General features: G+C 53.2%; 4 protein-coding genes across 4 annotated transcripts; 2 read left to right on the forward strand and 2 right to left on the reverse strand.

The window, feature by feature from the left end:
• Positions 1 to 478: 478 nt before the first annotated feature.
• On the reverse strand, positions 479 to 1,711 carry SETTUDRAFT_60918 (uncharacterized protein; the record flags this gene model as incomplete). Its single annotated transcript, XM_008031987.1, has 1 exon — positions 479 to 1,711. A coding segment is annotated over one exon (1,233 nt), but the record flags the coding sequence as incomplete, so codon positions are not given.
• A 562-nt stretch (positions 1,712 to 2,273) lies between these two features.
• Positions 2,274 to 3,315, forward strand: SETTUDRAFT_96862 (uncharacterized protein; the record flags this gene model as incomplete). Its single annotated transcript, XM_008032367.1, has 2 exons — positions 2,274 to 2,348; positions 2,470 to 3,315. The coding sequence occupies 2 exons, from the start codon at positions 2,274 to 2,276 to the stop codon at positions 3,313 to 3,315; spliced, it is 921 nt and encodes a 306-aa protein (XP_008030558.1).
• Positions 3,316 to 3,658: 343 nt separating this feature from the next.
• SETTUDRAFT_97532 (uncharacterized protein) lies at positions 3,659 to 8,635 on the reverse strand (the record flags this gene model as incomplete). Its single annotated transcript, XM_008032368.1, has 8 exons — positions 3,659 to 3,931; positions 3,998 to 4,306; positions 4,366 to 5,321; positions 5,368 to 5,581; positions 5,625 to 6,936; positions 6,987 to 7,065; positions 7,969 to 8,320; positions 8,360 to 8,635. The coding sequence occupies 8 exons, from the start codon at positions 8,633 to 8,635 to the stop codon at positions 3,659 to 3,661; spliced, it is 3,771 nt and encodes a 1,256-aa protein (XP_008030559.1).
• An 8,971-nt stretch (positions 8,636 to 17,606) lies between these two features.
• On the forward strand, positions 17,607 to 19,266 carry SETTUDRAFT_165728 (uncharacterized protein). Its single transcript, XM_008032369.1, has 7 exons — positions 17,607 to 17,761; positions 17,949 to 17,971; positions 18,045 to 18,055; positions 18,111 to 18,140; positions 18,192 to 18,275; positions 18,329 to 18,385; positions 18,451 to 19,266. Exons 1-7 carry the CDS (start codon positions 17,710 to 17,712, stop codon positions 19,100 to 19,102), a joined length of 909 nt encoding a protein of 302 aa, XP_008030560.1. The 5' UTR covers positions 17,607 to 17,709; the 3' UTR covers positions 19,103 to 19,266.
• Positions 19,267 to 20,013: the final 747 nt, after the last annotated feature.

The following is a 20,013-nucleotide window of genomic DNA, read 5'->3' on the forward strand; positions in this document are numbered from 1 at the left end:
GCCCAACCTGGCCAGCGCCGCGCGCAGCCAGCAGCTTATCAGCCATATCGCGCACAGCAGCATACGTGGGCGCAAATCCACGTAGATCTAGATCAAGTATATGATCAACTATTACCTCCTCTTCTAGCTTAGTGAGCTTCTTTGAGTTAGGCTGGCAATCGCGTCGAGCAGGTATACCAGCGCGTCGGCGGCGGATTGTTCGTTCAGACACGTTGTAGACAGCAGCAGCGCGACGATTACTTTGTGTTTGATAGAGATTAATAGAAGAAATAGCAAGCTAAATATCTGCTTCATTTAAAGCTAATTAAGTAGCGCTACGTTGAGCCATTGTTCGTTGAGATAGGAGAGGTGCGCAGGTTTGGTGGGGTGCGGCGCTCGCTTACCTGCGGCGCTCGCTTGCCACATACGTTATCTGTATACGACGTGGCCATGCTTCTTGGCGACACGTTTCTTTTAAACCAACCCCGTGTTTCTAGCTCAACGCTAGAATATCAAGATTACCCCATTCCCGGTACCGTGGTCTCACTCCGCCGCCGCCTCTCTGCACGCCCCTGCCGTCGTCATCTTGCTGCCCAGCTACGCGGACAACGCCACTGGCCGCCACGGCCAAGCTGCCCGACGAATGAAGCAGCGACGCCACAACCGGCTCGTCGTCCTGAGCACCCACCGTAAGCACCTCATCGGGCTGGACCGCGCCCTCCTTTGCATACGCATCTTTCCAAACCCGCATTTTGCCGTCGGTCCCGCCAGCCCAGACTTCGTGCGAGACGCCGTCGACTTGGTACGGCGCGGCGGCACCCGCATGCCAGACATCAAAGCCCAGTTTCTGCTTGGTCAGTGCCTTTCTGCCGACGCAGTAGCCTAGTGCGAGCGAGAAACAGCGCACGTCGTAGATGAGCAGGGCGTTGGCGTTGCGCTCGGCAACATACAGGTAGTTTGCGCAGGGGCTCCAGCGCAGCGCCGTGACGCCGTCGCCCATGAGGTGCTGCAGATGCTCGCTGGTGCGGGAGCGCACGCCGCTGGCTGTGCCGGGCAGAGCGAAGCCCGTGATTTCCGTGCCGCTGACGGCGTCGTACAGGCCAATGTGCCGCGTCCGCGAGCCAGCTGCTAGGATGCCGTCGCGTGAAGACGGTGAAGAGGGAGACAGCGAGAGCGCTGAGATGTGGCCTTTGAAGCCGCGGCCTCCGCCCTTGAGCTTGCTGCGGCGCGAGGGAATCGTAGGAATCACGTGGATGGGCTTGTTGGTTTCGTGCATGTCGAAGACGGCGATTTTGTCTTGCGAGCCGCCGAAGAAGTGGGTGCCCGTGTGTGTGTAGGCGAGGCTAATCGGCGCGGTGACGGCTTCGGTGAGGTTATTGATGAACTTGTACGAGGCGAGGGGTTGTGATATGTTAATTGGGCTGGTAGGAGGAGTCGTGTTGTCGATGTCCGTATAGCTCTGCGAGACGTCCCATAGTGCGTTGTGCAGGGTAATGTAGGAGTCTCGCCGGCTGATCAGCGTGGTTGTGCTGGAGGCATCCTGCAGGTTGAACAGCGGGTTGACAGCAAAAGCCCAGATGGGGTTTGGTGAGCGGAAAGACGCATACGGCGTGAGACTCTGGCTGCTCGGTTGCGAGAAAATGTCGCTCGAGATGGGGTAGACGGAGAAGACGCGATTGTAGTCGGATGTAAAGATGCAGCTTCCATCTGGTGAGAGTTGAGCCTCCTGGATACAGCTTGTATGATGGGGTTTCTGCAGAGGCTCTGGGGTAGCTGATTTGCTGCTTGTCGTATCGGATGCTGACGAAGGACTTAATGGGATATCGCCAGACACCTTGTCTTCTGATCCATCCTCGTCCGAGTGGTCCGACTCTGCACTGTTCACTGCGCCAGTCTTTTCCTGGCTCGTACCCTCCAAGCCACGTGCAGCCTGGCCATCTCCTTCATCTACCCGCTCCTCCTCTTGCCCGCCGCATCTGGGAACCCTCGTGCTAGCCAAACATCTCACTGTGATACCGACACTACTCATCATTCACCTCGCCATATCGTCTTAGAACAAAATGCCGTCAGACCACTGCCGGATACCGTCTAATGCCAACCGTAATGCCGAAGCAAGACATTCAAAAGCGATGATCAAATGCAAGAAAAGGGCACCCACAAAAGGGTCCAGAGCTTACCCAGCTTAGCTTGAGCACAGACGCCGTGTTCCCCTCCAACCCGCGCCAGGAACCTCGTCATATGTCACTCGCGCCAATCTTTTTTCGCCCGCTCCCCTTCTCTGCTCCTCCCCCACGATGCCCCAGTCTGCGCTCGACCCCACCCGCGGACAAAAAGCATGGGTTGAGTCGCCGTATCTGCGCTCGCTAATAGTAAGTTGCGCAACACGCATTCTTGGCCGTTTGAATATCCAATTGCACCCCCTCACCTCACACACGTCATGCACCGTATACACATACATGTCGGCCCCAGCTAACTACGATTGTGCCCCAGGCAGGCGGTCTAGCCGGCACCACAGTCGACCTCTCGCTGTACCCGCTGGACACGCTCAAAACACGATTACAATCGTCGTCGGGCTTTGCCGCAAGCGGCGGCTTCACAGGCATCTATCGCGGCGTCGGCAGCGCAATTGTCGGGTCTGCACCAGGCGCCGCCCTCTTCTTCATAACGTACGACTCGCTGAAGCGCAGCTTCGCGCAGCCCACGGCCCGCATACGGTACAATGCCGCGGGGGAGCCGTACAAAGAGGAGGTAAGCGACAGTGGGCGCGAGGCCCTCGTGCACATGGTGGCAGCGAGTCTGGGCGAGGTGGCGGCGTGTGCGGTTAGGGTGCCGACAGAGGTGGTCAAGCAACGGGCGCAGGCGTCGCAGCATCCGTCATCGCTGTCTGCGCTCACGCACATCTTGAATCAGAGACATACCCGTGGCTTTGCGCACGTGTGGATGGAGCTGTATCGGGGGTGGTCGATTACCATTATGCGCGAGGTTCCGTTTACGGTGATTCAGTTTCCGCTCTGGGAGGCCCTGAAGAAGTACCGCACCGCGCAGACGGGCAGGCACGAGGTCTCGGGGTGGGAAGGTGGACTGTTGGGGAGTGTGGCCGGCGCCGTGGCCGCGGGTACCACGACGCCGTTGGATGTGCTCAAGACGCGCATGATGCTTGCCAGGGAAAAACAGCCAATGTTTAACATGCTCACTACAATTCTGCGAGAGTCGGGCCCGAGAGCTTTCTTCGCGGGCTTGGGGCCCCGTGTCGGATGGATAAGCGTCGGCGGTGCCATTTTCCTCGGTTCGTACCAATGGGCTAGTAACCTGTTGGGAGGCGTTGTGGAGAACTGATGTGCATGTTGTGGCAAAGAGTGAGAGAGTAAGAACATATTACGAGGAACCAGCGATACCAATGTACTATACGAATGAACATTGCTCAGGGGGGGCCTGACTGAAATTAGGCCACACCCATGAGATGGCCCACTGAATTATTTTTTTACATCTTACTTTCCACGTAGAACGAGCCAACTATACAAGAGCCCTCTAACCCTTTCTCTCTCCCCCCAACTCCCCTATCTGTCAACACTATGCAAGAACAAGTATCCCTCGACCTATCCCAGCAAGTAAACCCAACGAGCAATTAACCAAAGCTATCCAAGCAAAGAAATCCCCACGATTCAACAGACCCAAGTCTCTACGGCCCAAAAACAGCAGTGTCCTTTGTGCTTCTCTCCGCCTCACTGCTCTGCTTCCCTTCGCTCACATTGCTGCTGCCAGGCATGGAGCTGAGTCCCGCGCCAGGTCGCAAGCCGTGCATGGGGGCAGGCGGAGCACCAGATTGCGGGCCGGGATAGTGGGCTTGCTTGATTTGCTTGCGGCCGTTTGCCTTGTAGTAGAGGAGGACGTCGCCGCCTCCGCGCCAGACGTGGGCGCGGATACTAGCCAGTGTCATTGTAGGGGGGATGAGCTATGTCGAACACGATATTAGTAAGACTGCTAAGTTTTTGAAGACTTCACCCGTGGATGGTCTTACCTGGCCATTACAGTACAGCTCGAGGTACTCTTCTGGCTTTAGCACCCCACCCTCCTCGGACATCTTTTCCAGATCCTCCTTTGTAGGCGGCGGTTCGATGCGTTCGGCGACGTAGCCGAGGATCTTGCGCGCCCGCAGCATGCGGTTAGCATTGAGGCGGTTGTTGCTGAGGGTCGAATTAGCGAGCGCCGCGGTTTCGAAGGGAAGAGAAAAAGGAATGTACCCGTCGGATGAGATGGACGGCAAGGAGTTGCCGTGGGGCTCGAGGACAAAAGATACTTTGACGATATCCTTGGGTGGGAGTTGGTTCTGGAGAAATTGGTTAGTTGATACGAATTTCGCAGTCAATAGGAAATCGGCAAACTCACTCGTAGCAAGACTTCGGCCAGCCACATGGGCGCCGCCTTCTCAATGAGATCAGCTTGTGATCCCAGTGTACCGACTTTGCCTTCGAAGAGATCAGCAACTCCTCCAGAGTCGGGGCGATCCTCTTGGATCAAGATGGTCGTCATCGCTGGCGGCTTGAGCACCGGTGTTTCGTTTGGCAGGCTCGGTGTAATAGCTGTTTCTAGCTTTGTAGCACCTGCAGCCAGCTGTTCCTCATACCCCTGTCGTATCCGTTGGATAACACCAAAGAAATTATCCTCAAATGTCTTTTCATCCGTCTTGGTAGAGCGAGAGTCACTATCCTCGGCCTTCTCGTCCACGACAGGCTTAGCAGGCTCAGGCACAGCTGTGCCGGTGCTAAACTTCTTCATGTTAAATGACATGTTGAACTTTTTGCCAAACATGCCTTTGCCTTTCTTCGACGGTGTATCGGTCTCGTTTGGTGATTGAACTGCTTCTTCTTTTGAGTCTGTTGAGCCTTCCTTGGCAGGCTCACCAGCTTTGGCATTTCCGTTGCCATTGGTCTCCGTGGCCGAACCAAAGTAGTCTCCGCCCTCTTGGTTCAAGCTTCGTCGTGTCTGAGTCGTTTCCAACTGTGCACCCTCTTCTTTGGTCGGCGTCAGGGCAGCAGTGGCCGAGTTGCGCCCTGCACTTCCTGGACCTGCCATTGGTGTTGCCAGACCGATGGCCAGGCCTGGTGTGTGCGGTAAGCGGTATCCATTTTCAGCCTTGATGGTCGATGCTGAAGTAGGCCCAGAAACCGCGTCTTTCCAGCCGTTGATGTTGACGTCCGGAAGCTCAATGTTCGTGGGTCGGCCTTCCTGTGGTTGTTCCTGCTTTTGCTTCACCAACTCAGACCGGGCCACCTCGTCACGCTTGATCTCTTCGTCGATGAGATTAGAGAAGAGGTATCGCAGGATCCATTTGCCAAGATTTACTGCACAGGATTAGCGAGAATTTGCAAAGTATTCTTGGGCACGCACTTCTATGATCTTCCCTGAAATCAATCTTCTCTTCTAGGTCTAGCTCGTCTGCATATGCTTCGGCATCAAAGCAATAGTTTTCTTCTAGCATGCATGTCAAGGTTCCTATCCTTGTATCGACAGCACACCAGTGAGCAACACTGTCCTGAGTATTCACTTCTGGCAAAACGTCTTCCATGTGTTTTTTGCCAAACGACTTGACGGGCATACACTGCTAATGTTAGCTGCTGGGTGTGAGAAATGCATGTATCGCGCACCTGTAGTAGGTCCCATAAGACGACTTCTCCTGCGGTGTCGAGAGTAAGGACTCTCCGTCGATCGCTGAGCAGATGATGTTTTATGAGGCCGTTTTGGCCTTCAATGGTGAAGTCTGGTAGCGCACGAACAGTACCAACTGCACTGTGGTCCGGTTCTGTCAACCCCTCGGAAGGTTTCCGCGAACTTGCTACAGTCGCGGTATCGGCATCCTTGGTGGCCATTGCTTGAGGAAATGGTGCGGTATTGGACATGCGCAGCAACGACTTGAGCGGAATCTTGGGCGTTGCTCCGTTGGTCGGAGGACTATTGCCTGGGGGTGAAGGAACTCGAGATCGCATAGTCGACACACTATTCCTATGCCATTTGTATGACTCTGGAAGCTCAATATCAGCGGCTGTCTCGATATCGAGCCAGCGGTTGATGCTTGAGCTCGATGTGGCCGTCCAAATGTAGTCGCCTGCTGCAACGAGCTTGTTTACACCTTCGTGTTCCTGGCACACTGCCACTGAGAGACCCTCATCCATCTCGGCGCAGTCGCGGACGTCGCTCTTGGCCACCAGGCCCGACCGGTCTGACGAGTAGAAAGTTTCGAGGGTCGGTGAGTCTGAGTGGAGCGACCACACACTATCATTGTGCATGGTGAGCGTGTACATGCAACGACCGGCCGTCATGGACCACACTTTGACCGTCTGGTCCGAGGAGCCAGTCAAAATCATGTCCCCGTCCTGCGCCAGGAGAATGTCGCGCACATTATCTGTGTGTCCCACAAATTTGGTGATGCGCTTGCCGGATCGCGAGTCCCACACGCGGACGATGCTTTCTGGACCACCGCTAGCAATAAGGTTTGGTGTGACTGCCAGGGCATAGACGGAGCCCTTTGCCGTGTTCTCGTCCTCGCCCACTGCGATTTCCAGCTTCTTGCCCGCGCCATTGAGGTCCCACAGGCTGATCTTGCGGTCCAGTCCGCCCGAGGCTATCCAGTTCTCATTGCCGCCAGGCGATGCAACGCGCTTCACGTAGTCGGTATGCAGGCCGATGGTCTGGGGAGGGAGGTTGTCTGTCGCGGCGGGTCGCCATACCTTGACGGTGATGTCGGACGAGGCTGAGACGAGGGCATTGTTGTTCTGGGCGAGGACAATATCGTTGATCCAGTGAGTATGGGCCTGGACTTGCTGGCGAAACTGCGTAGGCGGCGGCTTGAAATCGGCAGCGTTGGAGTCGGCAAAAGGGTCGCGCTCGTCGGCAGCCGTCTTGTCCAGGTCGAGATGCAGGTCCCATGCGCATATCACACCGTCGCGGCCGCCCGAGTAGCTGTGCGAGGTCAGTTGCGGCGGCGGGCTCCGAGGGTCGCGGGTACATACAGGATCGAGTTCTGAGGGTGGACGGCCAAACCATTGACCCCGAGCCTATGACCTCCGGCGGAATTGGCAAGTGGCAGCACTGTACAGATTTCCCGTCAGCTTGTTCCCCGGCAGCCCTTTGGCGCTGGGCCGGGGGCTTGCAAAGAGGCAGCACTGCGTACCGTACGAGATGCGCTTCCGCGCGTTGCGTGCCATGGCGCCCCCTTGATTAGGGCTGCGCGGACATGCGGTCGGCGACCAGGGGCGGATAGTGGTGAGGGGCGGGGGAGGGCGAGGAGGGTGCGAGTAGCAGAGGGAGCAGTGGAGGCTGGGGTTTGGAATAAGAGGCAGAGACGGCCTGGTGGAAGGATGCGCCTCGGGGCAACTCAGGCTCCTTGCCCAGCAAATGCATCATCAGATGGAGCCCGCCCGCCCGCCGGCTACGCTATGCTGCATACGCACGCGGAGTACATAATAGCCTGGCCAGCGGGAAGAGGGCTCCAACAGTGGCACACACACACGCGCGCGCACGCCCGTTGCTCACGACGCCCGTTGCATTGCCCTAGCTGTGCTTGCGCTACTTGGCCATCCTACCCTACGTCACACGGGCACTGGCGCAAAGCTGGCAGCCGAGGCGACATGGCGCAATCGCTGCCTCAGCATCGCCCTCGATAACACCCCGACCGCCTGTTCTTCCGCCAGCATGGGCGCCAGTGCCTGTGCCTGCGCCTGCACCTGCGCCTGCTGCACCTTGTTCTGCGGGGGGCGGAGGGGGTAGGGGGCTTACTTACCCGCGACCTGGCCACGGCTGCTAAGGGCGGCTTGCCGGCTCCAGCGCCGTGGGTGCGAAGCTTCACACGCCTTGAACCTGCATGCTTGGTCCCCTCTCTCGCCAGCGTGATGCGACAAATAGGCACGTCTTGCATTCATCGTGTCGTGGCTACCGTCCCGTGCTCTTTTCACTAATTATCCTTCGCAGCCCCTCGCACCATGCACGCATGACAGTCTTTCCCCTCGCCGCCCCACGGCGCCCGATCCCACTCGATGGCCCTGACCAGCGTGAACCCTCGCTTCTCATACAAGGGCCTGGCCGTTTGCGTTGCATCCAGATACGTGACCAGGTCCTCTTTGTCCGCCTTTTGCAGCCCCCAGTCCAGCATCATGGTCGCTGCGCCGCGGCCCTGGTAGTCCGGATGTGTCGCGAGCGAGTTAAGCTTGAAGAAAGGTTGCCATGTGCCCATGATAGCGTGCTGCGCCGCACGCAGCGGGCCAAGGAGTGAGCTCAAGGCATCGACGCGCAGCTCAAGAGGTACGAAGCCTGGAGCCTTGTCGGCTTTTTCTGCCGGTATAGACGACTCCTCAGTGCTGTCCTCTGCTTGTTTATCCGCCACAACATTGTGCATGCTCCACACCGAGATTGCAATGCTTCGCCCGCCATTGTCGGGCGGGTCGTCAGCACTGGGCGCTGCATCGGTGTCGACGACCTTCCAGTGCCAGGTGTTTGGCTGGCCCATTTCCCGCTTGCGGTCCTCGGCCACGCGGCGTATCGACGACTCGCTGATGGGCCCGGAATGCAGTACATCATGCGTAGGGCCATAGTAGGCAAGTGCGCGGACGCGTGTCCAAGATAACGTGTCGTCGGTCGTCATCGGACGCATTTCCAGCGGCATGTCGGCAGATGTGCGAGGGTGGTGGTGAGAGTCGTCGTTGCAATATCTGCCGTAAACCAAGGTGAGTGCTGGGCAAAGGTGATGGGAGATGCAGAGTCGTCATCTTGGCCCAACTCGATGCTCCCAGCCGCCGTGTCGATGAGTCAGAGTCCGTGTATCCAAGTCGTCGCGTGATGTGGACGGTTAAGGCGGGCTGCATACAGCAACAGTGGTGCCTGTGGTGTCGTCACTTGCAATGCGTACCTGCCAGTTGGGGAAGCCGCGCTTATACCTGACCTGCATTATACGCATGCAGTGACCAACCACTACTATGAGCCAAAGAGGACTCGCCACCCGCTGGTCTTGATACACTGCCATACAAGCACTACTCCTGTGAATGCCCGGTATACCAACTGACCGCGCGTCGGCAATGCCAAAAAGCGTCATCCCGTCGGCATCTCCACGCGGCTCCAACAGCATACAAACACACTGGGCAATAAGATTGGTACATAACTACCAGTGGAATGGCTCCAATGCCGTTGTAGTCGATATGAGACGGATCATAACAGAAATTTAGCTTTATTTCAGCCTTAAAACTCTCAGTCTAGACTATAGCTTATATAACGTTCAAACTTCCACATAGACGACGTGGTACCTTTGCCGGTTCCTGCCCATCAAGCCAGTGATGCCCAATAACCCATCATGTCCCAGCCCCAACATGTACTCATTATACTCTCCCACACACACACACTACAGCGTAGGGTATCTCTCTCAACCTAAGTACCCGCACAAACAACAATGCCGGCTTCACCACCCTCCGTACATATACTGTTATCGTATGTTGTAAACGTCTTGAAAAAGTTTGGAAAATGGTTTTTGCAGTTGCGTTTACGCGCATTGTATTTCGGGTAGCACTGTGACACACAGGCGTGGTGTGTTAGATTTTGGCCAAAGAAAGAGGTAGTATGTACGTAGACGTGCAGAATAGTTTCTTCTCTCTCCCTCTCTCTCTCTGCTTTATAGAGCTTGTAGAAGAAGAAGAAAAGAAGAAGACGTCATCACATGGCACTTACACATAGTTTAGCAACACCGCCTTCGCAGTTTTCTATGAAATTCCTGCTGCAGCAGATACCCGCTGACACGACCTCAAGAAGAGGGCATAATGCGACAAGTAGTGCTAGCTTCATGTTTGAATCAGACGATCAGAATTTCCAGGATCAAGGTGTATCTGTATTCTAGTCAGCATTACCCGAGACAATTCTATCCTTTCCAAAATACACAACAAAATTCTTTGCGATAGTGCATACCTTGAATGGGTCAACAGCAGGATAATTAATGAAACGTGGTAACCAAAGGCTGTAGGGGGAGGCCAACACCACGCTTTATACCTGACTTACACCTAGAACACCAAGAAATCTAAGCCATCCAGCTAACACACGAGTAGACTAGTATCCTAATCCAAGCCCACGTGTAATGGACTTCGGGCTTGTTATTCTGCAGGCCTAGTATCAAGTAGGCTGTCTTGACACGGTACTAGCTACTTGTTAGCCTCTCATTATTACGGTAACAGAAACCTTTAGTAATATATCCACGGGTTATAAGGTAGGTACCAGCGCTAAGCGAAGAATAGAATAGCTAGGATGCACCCCAGGCTAGGCTCGGTGGCACAAAAGATAGGCCTGAATCAGTGTATGTATGTAGAACTGCACATCGCAATCACAGCGGGTTTTATACCAGACGAACCACTTATAACTATATATAGCATATACACACATTAAACCAACAATATATCAGATCCTTGCCTATAGTATCAGCAGCCCTTCGCTATGGTACAGGCATGCAAGGAATCCAATATGCTGCTTACGCTTTTCCCATACGTACTTAGCGAAAGTTGCAGATCCTCGCCACTCCATCTCAGACTATTACAAGAGCTACCCATGCCACAGTACCAAGTCGGCGTAAAACCAGTCTGTAAGCCTGCACTTTTTTTTACCGAAAATACAACCTTCGTATTCAATTCTTCGTAGTGTTGGAGAAAGTGAAAACCAAGAAAATCACCACCCTTCTCCCAGATATTTTCATTGCCGCAAAAGTAACATGATTTCGATCCTCAAAGCTACCTATCTATTCCCCTTTCTCTGAACCAAGTAAATTCCATTTTATCCTTTTCAAAGTCTACAAAAGACCTGATTATCCGTGCAGAAGAAGTGGGCAGAAGTAGATTCCTTTCCTATCTGGTCTGTAGCGTGAGTGATTTTTAAGCACAGGCATCTAGAGGAGTACCAAGACTCCACACGTACTATGCCCGTATCTTGTGGCTATGGGTTTACTCTGGCGGCTCAGCTGATAGCGAACAAGGTACGGTCAAGGCCCCAGGCATTACTCGATAAGCACTAACGAGTCACCTCAATGCTAGGCATCTATCATTCGCTACAAGCTTTCCCGTGCTCGATGCCGATGTTGAATTACGCCATTCAGCCAGGACTGGGATACCAATCTGCTGGAGTCCTCACTATCTTCACTACCGTGCTGAATGACGTGAACCACGTGGGAAGAGAGATTGCCCACCGTATAGAGTAACTGGAGCGACGTCTTTTGTACCTTGGCTTCAGAATCGGCTTTTCTTCGGGGTCAACAAAAGGCGCATACCCTGATGAGTTTAATACCATGAAATGTAATGTCTGTGCGGATTTCGAGGCTTGGAGGGGGTGGAGAGAGTGGTTCTTGGATAGGGGTTATGGTTCCCCTTGGGTAGGAAATCTGAACTAGTATTTCCAAACGATGATGCCACACACAACAGCCTTTTCATACAAACCTGATGGATGTCGTTATTAGCGCATATCTAAGAGTAGTTCAGTAAGCAACATAGCGCTTATGCCCTATATCGGGTGGAAAATAACCCTAATATACCAGATCTAGATCGGCTGATGGCGAGTCAGTAACGATCCCTACGATGCTGACATAGAGGCGATTAACCTTGAAGCTAAGAAGAAAGATCAGGAATCTATACATTTGCTGCGGTATCTCATTCGTTCACTTCATGCCCGTTACGCTACGCTAATATTCATCCAATCACGCCGTGATATCCTACACTAAGTCCACCTCTTATTATCCTATCCCTGCAAACACGTAGTAGAAATATATAACAACTCGCACCAGTGCGTAGTCTCTGCACAGCCAACGTCCACATATTGACAAACCCAAATCCACCCACTCATTAGATTGCGCCATTGTAAATATCCTTCAGTATTGGCCTACCATCCAAGATACCACGCTTCCCAGCCGTAAAAACCTTGCCTGGCACTTTCTTCGCTTCAGGACTGCGGCTCGCGCTCTTACTCCCAATCCGCTTCTTCGGGCTCCTGGTGTTGACTTTGCTAGGAGTGGTCGTCAGGTCATCGAGTGCTTTCCGCTTCTTGAGGGGACTAGGTGTGAGCGATGGGCTTGCCGCAGTATCTAGAACGCGTGAAGAAGAGTGTGGTCGGACTGGCGTTTTGCTGGTTTGTGTGACAGTCTCATCGAACGCGTGAGATTCGACCATGTCAGACTGAAGGTCTAAAACCCAGTCCTTCTCTCTGCACAGCGCCACCATGTCGCGAAGGAGCTCGTTGCTCGATAGTGTCTTTTCACTACCGAGTATGATGAGCTTGGAACGAGCTCGCGTCAAAGCAACGTTGACACGCCTTCGGTCTTTGAGTAAGTCGCCCACAATACCGTTTTCGTTGCTGCGTACACAGGATACAATGACGACTTCCTTGTCGCGACCCTGGAACTTGTCGGCAGTATGCAGTTCGACGCCCGCGCCCCCCTGGCCGCTAATCACCGGTGCAGAGAGCTCAGAAGACTGAGTTTGGGTGTAGGCGGCGGACAGACCCTGTCTTAGAAGAGCAAGCTGCGAACGATAGAAAGCAATGATGCCAATCTCGTCGACAGTGATTCCAAGGCTGAGCAGTGAAACAGTGAGCTGCGTAACAAGGCGTGCTTCGAACGCATTAGTTATACGAGGCCCGGATTGTGTTTCGAGAATCGGGGAAACAGGATCGGTGTTGATGAAAACCACAGGCTGATCCGGTGACAAAGAACGAGAAAGCCAGCAATTGACAGCACCAGGGCCAGTGCAAGTCTGCACTGCACTGGATCGAGACATCTGTAGCTTATGATGGTAGGCTGCAAGACCGTCGGGTCTAGGAAGCTTCAGTGTGCGAGCGGCGACGGCGGGTGTGCCACACTTTAATCGTCCAGAGTATATGAAGGTATTGGATAGAAGCATGACATCAGCGCACATGCGGTATTGGTGCTCCAAGCTGACAACCGCTTGTGGATGAGCTTCACAGAGGAGCTTGAAAAGTGACACGTCCAGCCCACCTTCCATAGCCTCCTTGTTCTGTACCAACGGAGGTAGCTGGTAGTGATCGCCGACAAGAATGAACTTCTGGGCCATACGGATGGGGCCAAGACACACTGGCAGTGTGATCTGCGAAGCTTCATCCACAATACAGTAGTCAAAGATACGGCGGTTGAAGAGAGGATGGTTGATAGTGAGGCAAGTGGTAGCCACGACAGGCGGTTGCATCCACGAATTCTCAAGTGCCTCAACACTCTCTTTTGGCTCTGCTGCAAGAGTGGCGAATTCTCGAACTTCGGGGTGTATCTTCTTCGAGGCGCCAAGCCGCAGTATGCCAATCTTGTCGTCGCGGATCTTGAGAAGAATATTGTCGACAGCAGTGTGTGTGTATGAGGTCAAAAGTACACTTTTCCCTTGAGCAACAAGTGTCCGGATGATGTGTGCGATCGTGGTTGTCTTTCCCGTTCCTGGCATTCCCAGCACAAGAGCATAGTCTTTTGCACACATGACTTTCGACACAGCAGCCTTTTGGTCGGAATTCATGGACATCTGCGAGGATTTGGGTATTGAAGGCGCATTTGCAGTGGGCTTGAAAGCAGGAGCCCGACCGTCCACAATTAGCGCCCGCAGGTCATTCGCTTTGTATACATTGTTGTCCATGATTTGGATGAGATTGTTGCGAGCTGCGGCCATACCACTGCTGAATTCGTCCTTGTCCAGCCTGTACAAGACAGGTTCCTCATCGGTCTCGGATTTGGCAGTTGTCTCGCCTTCCTTGGTAACTTCCATAATGCCGGCAAAGGTCTGGTTGTTTTGCGAGTTGAATCCTGGAAGCTTAGTGCGAGAGTTATGTAGTCGCCTGTCGACAGCGACAGTGATGCGCCGCTTGTTGACATTCATCACGTACCCGTTGGCCAGTGCAAAGTGACCTTGCTCATCGGATACCACAATAGGTTCGCCAACGATAAGTTGCGACTCTGTGAAAGAGAAACCAGGCGTTGGTTGCTGTTTGATGAATGTGTAGCTGTAGCGGTTGATCTTTTGGCCCGTTTTCTCTTCATACGCAGATCCAGGCTCCAGTATGACGTTGGAGAAGCAACGGCCCAGTTTCTCGCGTTCGGTACTGAGCATGGTCCACAGCTCACGCCGAAATTTCATCATATCCGTTTCCTCCTTGGTCAAGAGCGTATCCCATTTCTTCATGAATTCTCGATGAGAAGGTTGCAATGGTGCCACCAGCTCGTCATATCGCTCTTTCGCTTTCTTGTTCAACATTTCGCCCTTACCGTCCTCAACAAGATTGTGATATAGAAAACATGCTTCCTGTGCATAGCACTTTTGGCATTTGAAATCTTCTTTGAGTACCGGTGGTAGTTCGATCCGATCTCGAACGTAACACGCCAACTCGTTCCGCTTGATAATCATATGAATAATGTCGTTACGAATAGCAGGAATACGACTAATGTCTGAAGTTTCGAGATAGTACAAAATGCCGTAAGCAATATCAACATCTGTTACAGTCAGCTAGAGAGCAGAAAAGCGTCAAAGAAACACACCGTATCGATTTGACAACAGCAAGTTGTACAAGGCAGTTTGTGCAACATGGGCGGCATTGGAAGAGTTCTTGCCAGTCTTGACTTCGAAGGGAACGGTCAAGGTCCGCTCACCCTGGTCGTCCCGCATCGTGACTTGAACCGTAGCATCGATATTGCCTTTCAAACCGTACATAGGAGACCAAACGTGCTCCTCAACGTCGAGCAGCTTGTTGATGCTCATCGTGCACTGCCGCCCGTTGCGTTCTCGAACAATAGCGTCAGCCTGGGGCTCCGCACAGACAAACACCTTAGCCCAAGCCTGCAGCTCAGGCAGCTTACTGCTCATATGCTCCTTGACGGCTTCGCATGTTGAGTTGATCTCCAGTATCGTCTCCAAGTGGTTCGGTAGGAGTTTCTCAGTCGTGCCCAAAAGAAAAGTCGTGTCCCATTTGTTCGCCTTGATGGCTTCCTGAAAGAGCTCATGCAGAAGCGTTCCGTACAACATTGGCGCATTGGCTTTGCTGGTCGCTTTTACACGGTCTTGAAGCACTGCTCGCCGTAGACAGCCAAAAGAATCTGCAACAACGGTTGACGAGATCAAATGGTCTGGATGCAAGATAAGCATGTTGTGGTGATCGTCTACAATACACTGTCCAGTGCTTGTGAACTCTCCAATAACATGTACGAACGAATCAGCCGTGCAAGGCGTGTCAAACCAAGCTTGCCGCAGCGTGATGACTTTGAACAACTTCGTCTTTTCTTCCTCAACCAACAGGACCTACGCGACATCAGCTACACGATTCAGTCTATTCTTCAATATACTACCCACTTTTCCAGGCATTTGATAGCCACGGTCAGTTGTATACGAACTCTCATCTACCCTTTTAACCAGATAGCGCTGAATGGCTCTGTTGTCCTGTGGACTCTTCAAGGGTTAATGTGGCTCTTTCTTCAGGAAGGTATGTGTTTTACATACAATATTCGTGGGCAATTGCGTAGCAGCAACTTCGGCAGCGGCGAACTCATCGGCGTCTATGTCCTCACCAAAGTCGTCATCATCGTCTACCAAATTGATGATCGTGGCTGACGATGTGTCGACAGGAGCTGCGGATAAACTCTTGTCTGCTGTCGGGACTGGATCAGCTGTCTGAGGTTCCAGCGACCTCGTATCGTACAGTGATGCTACTTGCTCCAGATCAGCAGCAAAGTCATCTTCGTCGTCCATTCCAAACTCATCGTCACTTCCGAGTTTTGAAGGAACAGCTGTAGTGTGTTGTTGCGGAGGCACGTTTGGAGATTGATGAGAGATTGTAGCATGGCTCGTTGAGAGGACTGGTTGATCAACTTCTTGGGGTGTCACATCCAAGGCTTCTACCAAGTCCGCGTCGAAGTCATCGTCTCCAAAATCATCAGATGACCCTGGGGATGTTTGGAGCGGACCTGGTACAGACGGCTCAACTTTGGCATGTTCCTCATCTTGCACAAGCTCACCATCTTCGTCCAAATCGTCGTCTAAAGGCGGTAAATCATGTTGCGATGTCTCCAAAGCATCCACGTTTTGGTCCCGGGTACGCCGCTGAAGAGGAGAGCCCGACGATGTACCTTGGCAACCGCCAGTCCGTGGCAACGGCGAGGAACTTGATGGCAATTGTGACGGTGGGTGGGATTCCGATTTTGAGACGCATTCCCTCATTCGCTGCACGATGCTCGCAAGGTTTGGCTTGGCTTGCTGCCCAAGCAGCATGCCGTCTGAACTTGGAGGGTCAGCAAACACGTCCTCGGCTGCCTGTTCCGCCTGGAATACACCGTGCATCCTTCGTTTCTTCCGGTTTGATGCGGGAAACTCAACGCCACAGCTCGCCCATCTTCGAAGCCCACTGACACTTCCAGCAGCCGCGGCAGATCTAGGAGACGACTCGTTGATGAGGTGGGCGAATGCTGCGCTCTTGTTGGCAGTCGGCGTTCCCTTGCTGTTTGTGTACCGCGACCAAAGCTCCATGGCAGGATCGGCCTGAGGTGTTGTCATGTCCTGCTTGTTCGGATCCAGTCTAGACTCGTCTTGGGACGGGACGGGCGATGAACTCCTGGCGCGCTTCTTGTTCTTTCGTGGCAAGGGCGTATTCACCGCTTGCGATCCTCTCCATATCAATTGCTCTTCAGGCGAGGCGGCGGGCGGCGGCACATGTCTCGAGGAATCGTCGACATTACCCACGAGGTCCGCCAGCGGCAATCTAGTAGTGGCCGGTGTTGATGGTGGCGGGCAGTCTGTGACAGTCGGCGGTTTCGGAGTCTTATTCACATTTCCAACGTCCTTGACAACCCTACTTGTTTTAGGGGTGCCGACTAACTTGGACCCTTTTCCCGGCGCAGCATGTATATTCTCTTTCTCAGCCTCGCGCTCCTTGACACTGTCGACGGATGGCGCGCCCTCGACGAATTGGAAAGCCTTGAGCTTCGTACGCGTCTGAGTCGACGGCATGATGGGTGGTCCAGTCACTACCTGTCGCGTGGAGGGGGCGCTCTGATTATTCTGGTGGGGGAAGGCGCCGTTGCGCGTGCGGTTCCATTGGCCTCGATATTGCTATGTGAATGTGGAATGAGTGTGGTCCTCCAGTACAGTATATATGCAGTCAAAGTACCTTTGGCTTCTGATCCTGGTCAAAGAAGGACTTTTGTCGCGTGGACATGGAGGCGGATTGTTGGCGTGACGTCTGGTGGGTTGAGCGCGTTCACGCGTCGCGGGCAGCCAATAGCATCGCACGTGGCGGGCAGTTCAAGGGCGACGTCACGTGCTGCAGGTGGCCGCGGCCAAGCCATGTCGGTACCCATGTACTTACTGTAAGAAAGAGAACAATAGTGCGTGACATGCGCTAGCGGTGCGGCAGCGCCTGTGGCTAACGGCAGCTAGCAAGTTGACATTATTCGACGTATTACTAGATTTTGCGGAAAAAATTGGTATCGTGGTGGGATATCGCCCGCACGGGACGGGCTGGATAATTGCTTTTACCGCGCAGCCCACGCTGTGTCCTAGAACCAACGATGGGAAGCTAGGACTACTTTGGAAGCACATCCCACGCTTGTGCTCTAGGGCCTCTTTCCCCAGATTGCGTGCCGCAAATCGCTGTCGCTGGCCCTCGGTCGGCCCTTCTTCTCGCTGCCGATATTCCCTTCCCCTCCGACATTCCCCTCCTTCACCACACCACATCCCCCTCAACATGTCTTCCGCAGATGCGAAGCCGTTGCCCTTCGTCTACCAGTTCGCGGCTGGTAAGTCCATATGCTCTAGTGCTGCTCAATGCCTGTGCGACGGTAGTGCGCACAAATTCCGGTAGCTCCCAGGAAAATGCATAAGGCTTGCATGCGCTTTTCCCCCTCTACCGAGGCAGCCTCACAATCCTGCCCGAGCTTTAGAAATGTTGTCATATGAACAGGTACTGACTGTCTATGCGTGTAGGCGCCGTGGCTGGTGTGTCCGAGGTGAGTGCGTGCAACTGCTGCACCACCAAGCTCGCGTGATATTTCCCAATGCTAATGGGTCGGGCGCATTTAGATTCTGATCATGTATGGTTCCAATATCTTCTATGCTTCCATGCGAGCACCGCTAACTTGTCTCAAGGTACCCGTTGGACGTTGTCAAGACTCGGGTGTAAGAAACGACTTATCCAATGGCTCCACAACCGACTCTAAATGTGCGCAGACAACTTCAGACCGGCAAGGCAGTTGGGGACGAGGGATACAATGGCATGTTGGACTGCTTCAAGAAGATCATCAAGAACGAGGGGTACATCTTTGACGCATATGTCGCGATGAAGATGAGGGGCTGACGTCTGGCAGTGCCTCAAGATTGTACCGCGGTATCACCGCTCCCATTCTCATGGAAGCGCCAAAGAGGTGCGCATTTCGCTAGGCGATTTCATCTCCGTCTTCCGATTGAGCGTCTGACTGACATAGCCTAGGGCTACCAAGTTCGCTGCCAATGACTCATGGGGTTCCTTCTACCGCAACCTCTTTGGCCAGTCCAAGATGAACCAGTCGCTCTCTATCCTCACGGGCGCAACTGCCGGTGCAACCGAGTCCTTCGTCGTCGTACCTTTTGAGCTGGTCAAGATTCGGTTACAAGACCGCGCGCAAGCGCACAAGTACAACGGCATGATGGACTGTGTCATGAAGATTGTCAAGCAGGAAGGTCCTCTTACCCTATACCAAGGTCTTGAGTCAACCCTGTGGAGGCACATTCTGTGGAACGCCGGTTACTTTGGATGCATCTTCCAGGTCCGCGCTCTCATGCCCGTGGCAACCGACAAGAAGTCACAAATCACCAACGACCTTGTGTCTGGCGCTATTGGTGGCACTGTCGGTACCATTCTCAACACGCCCATGGACGTGGTCAAGTCGCGCATCCAGAACTCTCCCAAGGTTGCAGGCTCAGTACCCAAGTACAACTGGGCATGGCCTGCCCTCGGCACCGTCATGAGGGAGGAAGGCTTCCCAGCACTGTACAAGGGTTTCGTGCCAAAGGTTCTGAGATTGGGTCCTGGAGGTGGTATTCTGCTTGTTGTCTTCACAGGTGTCATGGACTTTTTCCGCAGCATGCGCGACGGCAAATAGACGATGGTGCAGTAAAGGGGGGACCGTGGTGTTTATGACATTTCCTCTTAGAATACGAGAGTATGACTGAGGAATAGACGATAGACTGTACACCCAGCAGACTTGTTGCCACACAAGCGACAGGAGGAAAACATCTCTGCATGACATCGAAGAGCATTTCAGAGTGAGACAAGCAGCCAAGATTGTGTGAATAAGCCTCACACGGAGGCAATCGTTGCTTAGATATGTACCACTCCCAACCTCATTCATGGTTCATGGCACAGACAGACCAAAAAGAAAAGGGAACGCCCCCAAAGACATTTCTCCCAGCCCCCAACCAACCTGATAGATACTACCAAAACTTGAGCAATCAAAGTCTCCCCTAATGCATGCATAACAGCATATATGTGCGTGCGTATGTATATGTGCGTGGACAGCCAAAAAGAAAAAAAACGATGAAAGAATAGCGGGGAGAAGTAACCAACGAAAGAAACACGACAACAACAACAACAAGAAGGAAAGGTACATAGAAAAATATGAGAGAAAGAGAGAAGCGGAGGAGGAGAAGAAGATAAGAAAACGCCATCGCTAATGCAATATGATGACTTCCCAACTTTTCTTTCCCTTGTTGCTTCCAGAATTCGCGTCTTGAGATTTTTTTGATCAGATGAGTGTTCTGTTAGCTGTTTGCTGGGCATTGATCCTCCCCCCCCCTTTTTTTATTATTTGTTCTTTTTTGACCCCGGAGGCGGTGGCGGGGTGAAACGATGGGGGAGGGGATGTTGTGCGTGAAGGAGGAAGACGCCAAAAAAAAGGGGAAAGGTAGGTATGTAGGCAGGTTCAACAAATTCAATGCCAGAGGGAGACATGAGAGGGAAACAAAGAGAGAAAGAAAGAAAGAAAGTAGAGGAAAGAGGAGAATGTTTACAGTC

Source organism: Exserohilum turcica (assembly GCF_000359705.1).
Source record: "Exserohilum turcica Et28A unplaced genomic scaffold SETTUscaffold_7, whole genome shotgun sequence".
NCBI lineage: Eukaryota > Fungi > Ascomycota > Dothideomycetes > Pleosporales > Pleosporaceae > Exserohilum > Exserohilum turcicum.

What these genes read in the sequence shown, in the direction of transcription:
- SETTUDRAFT_165728 (XM_008032369.1), top strand. Translation starts at nt 17,710, where the DNA reads ATGTCTTCCGCAGATGCGAAGCCGTTGCCCTTCGTCTACCAGTTCGCG. An exon ending in CGTCTACCAGTTCGCGGCTG is followed by an intron (nt 17,762 to 17,948) that starts GTAAGTCCATAT and finishes CTATGCGTGTAG; the next exon opens with GCGCCGTGGCTGGTGTGTCC. An exon ending in AAGATCATCAAGAACGAGGG is followed by an intron (nt 18,276 to 18,328) that starts GTACATCTTTGA and finishes GACGTCTGGCAG; the next exon opens with TGCCTCAAGATTGTACCGCG.